Source organism: Hipposideros armiger, unplaced genomic scaffold (assembly GCF_001890085.2).
Source record: "Hipposideros armiger isolate ML-2016 unplaced genomic scaffold, ASM189008v1 scaffold_168, whole genome shotgun sequence".
In the NCBI taxonomy this organism is placed as follows: Eukaryota; Metazoa; Chordata; class Mammalia; order Chiroptera; family Hipposideridae; genus Hipposideros; species Hipposideros armiger.
The window spans coordinates 2,047,747-2,057,777 of record NW_017731518.1 but is presented as its reverse complement, the minus strand read 5'-3'; the positions used below and the strand labels follow the sequence as shown (position 1 = coordinate 2,057,777).

General features: G+C 42.7%; 1 protein-coding gene across 4 annotated transcripts in view; it reads right to left on the bottom strand.

Annotated features, from left to right (window-relative positions):
• Positions 1-6,333, bottom strand: part of IGF1 (insulin like growth factor 1) — a 70,737-nt gene extending 64,404 nt beyond the window's left edge. For 2 of the 4 annotated variants that reach the window (XM_019651901.1, XM_019651899.1), the window contains exons 1-2: positions 5,989-6,333; positions 1,070-1,226 (exon numbers count right to left, since the gene is read on the bottom strand). In XM_019651901.1, coding sequence (XP_019507446.1) covers positions 1,070-1,226; positions 5,989-6,051 — 220 coding nt within the window. In that variant the 5' untranslated portion in view covers positions 6,052-6,333. Of the gene's footprint in view, positions 1-1,069; positions 1,227-4,149; positions 4,315-5,988 lie in introns of those variants that run through there. The other 2 variants (XM_019651902.1, XM_019651900.1) reach the window with 2 other exon arrangements.
• Positions 6,334-10,031: the final 3,698 nt, after the last annotated feature.

Here is a 10,031-nt window from a genome sequence, read left to right as displayed (position 1 = left end):
CACACACACACACACACACACACACACACCATATACCACGTTTCCTGGGAAGAAGATGAGAGAGACTTGAAGTGTGTGAGTCATCACAGGAGCTATTCAAAACTTAGTGGGTAACTGAGGTAAGCTGTCTACACTTGAATGATATGAACCTCGAAGAATGATTCATGCTCACTGAGGACCTGAACGTCAGTTTTCTGGAACTCTCTAAAATTCCAAAGAATTACACGGAATGAGCATCTGGCTTTGTCCTTCGCTGTTCTGTAATATACAATGAGAGAGATGCCTCTGAGGTAAATTTAAGTGATGAGTTCCCTCAGGCAGCACTGCCTTTTGTTTGTGTTTATTATTTGCAAGCGTTGATTTGGCTGCCTACTTTGTATTGACTGTGGACTTTCTAATCACCTGAGACCTCCTTGTGGGATAAGTAACCCCACACTTGTCACAAAACCCTTTCCAGATGGAGATGCCACTGGAGGGCCCCAGAAAAGGCCTACGTCCAAGGAAGACAGTAACCAAAAATCAAATTCCTATGGCATTTCTGTTTGCATTTAAGAGATAGCCTGTGTATTTGCAAATTAGCCTTTGAGGCGAGCTCACCTTCTGTCTGTTCCTGGTGATTTCATGTTGCATGGAGACATCTGGGATGTGTCCCCTTAATTCTTGTTCCGAGTCCACTTACTATTTTACTCCAAGTTTCCTAGCGCTTCAAACAGGCCTACATGTTTCCATATGTTTCTATGTGCACCCAAGGGTCTCAAGAACAAAAACCTCACCCCCCCCAGGGTCATTTTGTCCCATCCTTTCTCTGAAGGGAATGGAATAGTGAGGGTAGAGCATAATAGCTGCCGGAAAACTTGGCAGGAAGTAGTTAAAAGAAAAACTGCTAAGGAGGAAAATTCCATCCTAAATCTACAAAACCTGCCACAGCCCCGACTGAAACACTGGGCTTACTTTAAGGTGAGGAGTCTCAGAGGCTGCGGATGGCTGCCCGCCACGGGCAGCCTTTCAGTTATTCACACACTCCCTGCAGTTGTAAATCCACAGAGCAGTGAGAGGGAGGGCTACTTACTGAAATAAAAGCCCCGGTCTCCACACACGAACTGAAGAGCATCCACCAGCTCAGCCCCGCACAGTGTCTCCGGCCCAGCTGTGGCAGAGCTGGTGAAGGTGAGCAAGCACAGAGCCAGGTAGAAGAGATGCGAGGAGGACATGATGTGCATCTTTACCTGCCAAAGAAAGAAAGGTGGTCACGTTTCCTCCTTGGTCTTTGCGAGGGGAATGGGGTAGGGGCACGAAGGCACTTACCCCACCCCCCCACATTCATCACTGTTGTAAATCAGAACTACCCTGTACAGAAGGACAACAGTGCGCATGACAGACCACAAGGTGGTGTGAACTGAGTAGGTCTTGGCAGCAGACGACCTGTGTTTAATCCCCTTGCTACTATGGGACCTTGGAGGAGTCCTCCCTGAACCCCTCCTTTATGGGCTCCTATTATAAGTCAGTGAGATAAAATATCTTGAAACGTTTACTACGCACATGAAAGATACTATTATTGAAGCAGGATCCCACACCACTCAGAGATCCTGGTAAAACTTTTGAATTATCAAAGATTAACTTGTGCTCAGTCCAGATTTGGTCCCAAATATGTTTTATGAATTTAAATTCTGTAAAGATTGACCATCCACAGAGAGCATATGCATTCATTATTGACCAGAATATTAAATTAGCCGGAACATCATTCCCTAGCTACTGATCAAAGAGAATTTACTGTGGCTAAATAAATCACTTGTGAAAATACTACATAGAGTTATTGGATTTTTCTTTTCTTTCTTTCTTTTTTTTTTCACTTAATGAGAGGGAAAGAGGGAGAGAGAGAGAGGAGAGAAGAGAAGAGACAGAGAGACAGATATCCTACCTGGGGGATAGCAGTTAACACAACCACAGATGTAAGTAAAAAGAAATGGGGAAAAAAAACAAATAAACCCAGAAACAGGAAAAAAGTGAGGATTTAGGAATGAAATTGGCTCATGCTAAGTAGACCCTACTCTGTCTTCATTCTAAAGCCCTTTATGTTAATCTCAAGATCAAATCAATACATGTGTAGAAAGTGCCTTCCATGAACAGGGCACTGAGCTCAAAACCTACAGAAGCCTTTTTTTTTTAAATCACAGGAATTCTGACTTCATCTCTTGGAGAGGCTTATGTGTCACTGTATCCATTTTATAGCAAAATATACTGAGGAACCCCTGGTTGGCTTGACCTAGCCAATGATAGACAGTCAAGTGTCAGCCCAGCCAGAAGCAGGGTTGCTGTGGTCCCTTCTCCATCCTCACTCTAAGTAGTAGAAACAAGGCTAAGATGATCATTAAGTTTTTCCATACTGCTGCATGTGGCACAAAGATGTGGTTTCTTCCAGAAAGGCTCCCAACCTGAGTAGCATCACCTTTCTTTGATGCGTCTACTTTCAGCAGCATTGGAAGAGTGACGGTCAGGAGTTTAAGGGAGGGATCCTATCACAAGGGTCACAGAGTTACACTGGAAGCTACCATTATAAAAAGAGCCTTTTTTTGAACCTCCCAGAAGTGGCAGGTCCACTCAACCCCATCACTTTTGGATAAACAGACACAGTCATTTATTTTCTACCACCCTCCTTGCTTTCCATAAACTCTCAACTTAATGACTGTACAGCAGTGGCAAAGTTGGCTCCAATATTTTAATTAAGATTTCCATTTTTGTGGCCAGACCTTCAGCTCAGCAATTAGGAAAAAATCCTAACCTTCTGACTCTCTTTAACACAATGTAAATATTTAGCTGATGCTTATAAAAGGGTTGACCACAAAAAGCGCCTTCTATTTGCAAATCACCATCAGTAATGGACATAAAATGGAAGATGAGGTGAATGTGCAAGTGAGCATTTCTTCCATTTTCTCAGTAGGACCCTACTGGAGTCCTAAGGAAACCCTCCACCCCCATGTAGCCAAACCACTGAGACTCCTGGAAATAAGTTATCACCCAATCCCCATTTTTCTTAGTTATAAAATAATTGCTGGGAGTTTTCCTCTTCAGTATTTTCAGTAGAAACCTCAACGCATCTAACGCAACTGGACTTCATTGCTCTTTTCAGAAAAGCAGACTTCTAATTGCTCCTTACAGGACATACCCCACGTCCTGGCAATGGGCCAGCTCTAGAATACATGCTTTACTACAAAACCCATTTCTCCACCTCTCCCTTCCTTGTTGAGCTTATAGGAATGCTGACAGCCAAGCACCTGCAATTGTAGATGCCTTCACGTTCTTCAATTCTTATGAAATCCAGGGGAAAAGGTACTCACCTTAAGCCTTAGGGAATTGAGAACTTCATTAGATATCAAAACTATATTTTTAATAGTTATTTCCAGTATAACACATTTAAACCCATCAATACATATAAATCTCTAGCATTTAAGAACTTAAGATTTATTTTTTTACAGATATTTCTTCCTTCCTTCCTTCCTTCCTTCCTTCCTTCCTTCCTTCCTTCCTTCCTTCCTTCTTTCCTTCCTTCCTTTCTTTCTTTCTTTCTTTCTTTCTTTCTTTCTTTCTTTCTTTCTTTCTTCCTTTCTTTTCTTTTCTTTTTTTTCATCCTCCCTCCTTCCCTCCCTCCCTCTCATCCTTCTTTCCTTCTTTCTTTTGCTGAATTACATTGTCAGATAAATATAAGCACTTATAGTTCTAGGACAAGATAGAACCTCTAGTGCATTTTCCTTTGGGGAACAGTCCAGTACACCCACAGAGACACAGAGAATTTATCACATTATGTTCCCAAAAAGAAAACAATAACAAACTTGTTTAGGAGTTAAAAGTTTGAAACAAGTGCCTTCATATGCTCATCATTTCTTTGGCCTTTTGTTTTGCTAAACACAAAAGAAACAAAGAGAGAGAAAGGGAAGATATGATAGAGCAAAAGGAAGGGAGAGCCAGAAAGAACCGAGAAAAAAAGAAGAAAAAATCAGAGCACTCTTTCTCAATAATCATTCACCAATCCAAAATTTAAAAGACCTTTCTTTTTATCTTAAATAAATGGAATATCAATTGATTCCAGATGTCTGGGCTACAATGAAAATGCCCAGTAAAATTTGAGGGCAATAGTCATAAGAAAATACTCACTGTAGGTGTAACCATTTTTGTTTGTTCCAGATCTTTTACAGCAGGTCAGGGTGGGTATTATGAGGCTGATGTGAATAGAAAACTGAGGACTTAAAAACATGTGCTGCTTTGTGGGTGGGGTTTGTGAAAGCATCTAGTTACATTTGGACACTCAGGCAGGTATGCTGCGAGCCTGGGTAAACTTGCCTTTTGTCCATTCAAACAATGAACAAATTGCACAGCTGAGATTCGAGTCAATCTTTTCCCTTCAATCAAGCCACCAATTACCATTGTATGTATGCCCGTCATAGCCACCACGAACAGCGCCCCGAGATCCAGTCCTCTCCCAGACCTTCTTCCTTCCGACTCAAACACTTGGAAATATCATGGGACTCAGAGCACAGTCAGCTTGTGAGTTCTACCTCTAGGCAGGACACCTTTACTCACTGAATTACATTTGGAAGACCATGCACCTCCCTCAAACCACTTCCTGCTCCCAAGTACAGGAAAAAAAGTAACAGCATATTGCTAGCTCTACTTCTGAAAAGTTCAGCATACACAGCACGGAAAGTTCATTTAGAGACAGTTTTCCAAACTTGTAAGGCAGATAGAATACTCCACAGCCTCTTTTATGATCATCTAATTCCGGAGGCAAATCCCCCAGCTGTCAGACCACAGAGTATATCTGTATATTGACTTCCTTTCTTTGAAAAACAAGGTAGCCAGCATGCCAGTCTTGGCATCTCAAGAGCAGGAGAATCAGGTGCCTGACGAGGATGGATCCTTCACGCCTAAGCCACTTGCTGGACTAAGAAAAGTCCTGCTGGTAGAGTATTTGGAAGCAGCAAATGAATGCTGTACTAAGTAAGAGGCAGGGACAGTTTATGAATTGAGACCTCAGGCAGTTGCACCGGGGAACCAGTGACAGCAGCTTAAAAGTGCTTGCAAATTGGAAAAACACAAGTCTTGAAGGATATAATTTTGCTGAGAATGGAAATCTGAACTAGGGCCAGTGATTGGAAACGAGAAGTCGTACATAGACACCGGCAGCCAAATTCACCTAAAGAGACTTTACAGCACCAAGTACAAAATCAGAGCTTCACAACACAGAACCCCATGTCCATATTTCGCCCCTTGAAAGTCTTCTTTAAACAAGAAAACTTGGAGGAGCAGTTGCTAGAAAGTTTCCGCTTACCATATGCAGTATGCATTTGTTTAAATTATATGAATATGCAAGGTCAGCAAGAGTTGTCAAGTTCTTTTTCAGAAAAGCAAATTAAACTTCACTCTAACTTTGACTCTCTGGGCATAAGTGCAGAGAGCTCCAGGACCTTAGCTCCAAAGATCACATTTAAAAGCTTTAATATCAGCTAAAATATAACTCTTCGTATGTGGCATGCTTTGTAATAAAAGTCCTGACAAGTTACACACACACACACACACACACACACACACACACACACTCATACTCATACACACGAACATGGTCTTAAAACTAAACATCTGCACCTGCAAAAAAAAAAATCCCAAAGTTCACATCCACTCTCTATAGCCCTTAACCATAGACAGGATTTAAAGGAATCATCTATAATGACACCACTGAAGCCCTGGAGAAGTGGAGGGTTTAGCATAAGTACCTTGCAATAGTTTCTACTCATACATATTTCTCTCTGAAAAGGCATCCATCTCCCGGAGCTATATTTTCAGATCCCACAGAATTGCACATTCAGCAATGTATAAATAACTCCCAGTTCCGAAACAATGAAAAATTCTAAAGTGAATAACGTTCCTAGGCAGAAGCAAACAGTACACAATTTAAAGAAAATTCCCCAATGACTTGAAAGAGTAAGAAATATTTACCTTCAAGAAATCACAAAAGCAGCACTTAAATAATTGGGTTGGAAGACTGCTGATTTTTCCCATTGCTTCTGAAGTGCAAAGTCTGGAAATGAATTGGTTAGCAGGAATAATGAGGCAAAAAGAAATCCAGAGAGATGAGAGATGTTGAGAGCAATGTCACATTTCAATTTTGAGGACTTTATTCCATTGCGCAGGCTCTATCTGCTCTGAATTTAGCAGTGACAGTGAGATTTAGCAAACAGAAGAGGGATTTAGAGAAAATCCTCACATTTATCTACAAAACACAGACACTGTAGACAGGAAACAGCTGGGGGAACATTTGCCTTCTCTCTCTCTCCCTCTTCTGGCAAAGTTATCGAGTAAGGACTTTTTTGGGCATGGTGACAAATAACATCATACCTTTGCATTTTAAAACTAGAGCACAGAAGCATTTCTTTTCTTTTTTTTTTTCCCCTTAAAAGAATGTGTGTTAGTGACAGGGTGAGCAGACATGAAAATCCTGATGCTGCCGTAGAAAATGAGGGTCTGTGCTCTGATGAACTTTCTCCTGGGCATGAAGACGTACACATATGTTCATACACCTTATCAGAATTAACAGAAGCTACTTGGGGGGTGGGGGGGGCACTCATCTTCTAGTGCAAATGCAAAATTATTTTTAAAAAAACAACAATAAATGAAGACAGACCACCCCAAGCAAACCCTATGATTTTAACCCTGAAATGACCGGGGTACACTAGATTGGAAGACAGCGCCGGGGTGACCCCTTGTCCTAGTTGCCAAGTGAGTGAAATGATCTCATTTCCTAGAACCTAGGAAAGGGGCAGGCAGGCAATGTTGCAATTGGCTCCCTTTCGGACACCGGCTTGCGCTTTTTGCCCGCGACGGGGCAAAGACGATGCTGAGCTACAAAGCCAACTGAAAAAATAATATCTTTTTCTTCCTTTCTCTATGAGGCTGCTTATCACCCCCCCCCAGGGGAGGGGCACCTAAGGGGCAAACTATTTTCTCATCGTTCAAATTTTTCTGCATAACTCGAAAGTGTGTGTGTGTGTGTGTGTGTGTGTGTGTACGCATGTGTGTGTTTTTCTCCAATGTTTGTATATTCTAAATAACACCAGCTGGCTAGCAATACCCTCTCAAGGGCTATGATGTCATTTAAATCCCTCAACTGGATGAGTGGCCGGCAACATGGTCCAAGCCAGCTGTTTTGCTATTTATAATGTACACTTGTCTTTGCCATTGAGAACCAAGTTCTGATCTTTGGTGGATCCAGTTTGTACCAATTTTCTCTTGGTTTTGTGAGGTAATAGAGAAGAAAACAGATCCTGAAATAAGGCTGCACAAGCCCAGATCAGACACCCCACTTTCTCTAGACTTCTCTCCTGGCATGGTTTCTCAGGGGTGGAGCAGATAATCCGGACTTTGCATTTTTTTTTCTCCCAGGATTCTCAGGGGACACGGTGATACTGAGGCATCAGCTGAAAACAAGGGTCGGCTGGAAACCCTTGTCCAGATCTTTATGTTGTCCTGCAGACAGGAAGTTGTTTGCAGAGGGGAGTGCCATCAAAGGAAAACCTGGCAGGTTTTGGAAAGGGGCTCAGTTTGGTCAAGGCTTCTGCGTGGTTAATAACTCGTGGCAAGGTAAATCAAGGTACCTTCCAGAAAGAAAAGTCAGACATTTGGATTTCTGTCATTTCAATGGTGTCCAAATTCAGCATCGTTTAGTGAGTGCCTACTATGTGCCTAACTACCTTCCTCATGGCCAAGGCCCCACAGGGGCTTTCAGCTGAGTGGCAGAGACAGCAAGGAAAACGTCACTGTCTCATAGTGGGTATGTGCTCTTTTAAAAATATGAACAATGCAGACTGAGGGAGTAACACATTCTCCGGAAAAACAGGGAAGCGAAACCCTTTGGAAACTCCGGAATGGGGAGGGAGGATGGATCCTGAGGGCTTGGGGTCCAAGGCTGGGAAGTTGCAGTGGATGTGATATGACCCGAAGAGTATACAAGTAATGTATCAGCAAGAGGTGGCCAGGTAGGCATCTGCAGGTGTGTGGGAAATTCTTGTACCTCAAGAATAATCCAAGATTTCCTTTAATGACCTCCCCTTCATGCTCTTAACTTATGACTTGATTTACCGAAGATCTCTTTTGTTCTGCAGCTTTTGTGGATCAGGCCCTTTTGAAAAGCAAAGTCCCTCCTCTATCATGGACTTTGGTAATGTAGCTGGTATAACCAAAGAGCTGCACCTATCTCCCAGGTAGGAAGAACTGCCATTTCCAAGCACACAGCATCAGGTACCTGCTGGAATCTTGTTGCCGTGCACCTTGCTCCATCCCCAGGCACCTTCCCAGGTGAAGGCCAGAATTTTCCCATTGCCGTTTTCGCACATTATGATTGTTCCAAGATGTCCTAGGCACTCACTGCATTTCTCCAAGCGGTAACCCAGTCTGGTGTGCTCTCTTGGCATGTCCTGGGCAGAGGGCCCCTCATCCCCAATCACTTCCTGTGAAACACTGCTTTGGAAGACAGAACACATGCCATTCCATCAGACACTGTGCTCCTGTGATAGCGACACACTGACTCACAGTCTCTTGGTTTTATAACCCCAATTACCCTTAAAAGATAATTGGGTTTTAATTTATGTCCCAGTTTTTATGTCACAATCAAAGAAAACTGAAATTTCAGTGAGTCGTAATTCTCATCAGCTGTGCTGTGGAAACATTCCTATGTGAGCTCTCCGTTTCCAATAGGGAAAGCAATTTCCTGAAGTGATTATTGTAGATTTCAATGCGGGGAATGGTCTATATTTCTAGGCAGGGTGAGCCACAGAGCAGGGCAATAATTCCTAGAGAAATGGCCATTTTCTTTGCTAATTCCAGAGTCAGCATCAAAGCGAAAGGGCAATAAATGTGTCACATGATTACCTTTCAATGATGGAGCGCTGTACCCGTTTAGGAGAAAAAGAAATGAATGCGCCTATTACTAAGAATCGAAGGTAGTAGTAAATCTAATCCCCAGGAGAAGTTCAGGTCACGAAGTCCCATGGGAGGGAAACATACGGGGTCATTCCAGAATTACTGAAGGATTATGCGGTCTCCTGCCTGAAACGATAGGACAGTGAGATATGGGAATTGTGTGCCACCAAAATAGCTAACTGCAAGGACGCGCTCATCATGAGCACATCCACTCCTGGAAATTCAGAGATTCACAGTTTCACCCCTCACATGTATAATGCCTATGGGATGTAAATAATTCTACCCTATAGCTTTCTTGTTGAGTAGCATATTTGCATAAAGCTGCAGCCTCAGAAGACTTCTGACACCTTTAAAAAAATAGCAACAAAAATGTTGTTCACCTCCTTGTAGAGCCGGCTGATTGAGATTCACAGGAAGGGTGGGCAAGGCCCATTCCTCATTCTTTCTACTCCAGCCATGTCCCCAGTCTTCCTTATGCCAGCTGCAGAGACGCCGATCCAAAAGGTAATCCCATAGCCATGTGCATATTTACAATCTATTTTATTACTGCTTTTGCTGACTCCCAAGCAAAGCTCAGAATGGATATTTGGAGGTAGGAGGCCTTTGGAACCAAATAAAGGGTGAGGTCTAAGGTTCTAGGGCCACCCACCAGGCAAAGAACTTGGGGGAACAATTGGACGTGTGTCTTGGATCATTGTTTGTGGGGATGGTTGGTGTGGGAGTGTCTTCTCCAATGTTTGAGATCAAAAGCTTGTCAATTCAGAATGTAAAACTCAGAGGAAGAGGCCGGACCTCAAAAAATACAGCACGCTGCTGAAAAGGGGACCAATGTCAGCTCCAAAACATCTGCTCAGAAGGAGCTCTGGTATTCCTCAGAAAGATCTTCTTTAGCTCAAAGGAGCTACTTTAAATCCTTAGAGGAGCATTTTCCTCTCAGCTAGGGGAAACAGTAATAGGGAGAAGAAATCCTCTCACCATAGAAATCAATGCTTTCTTTTCAACATCAAACTTGGATCTTATTTCTTCTAAAATGTCAAAAGGGCAAATACTGAAAGCAGTCAGAA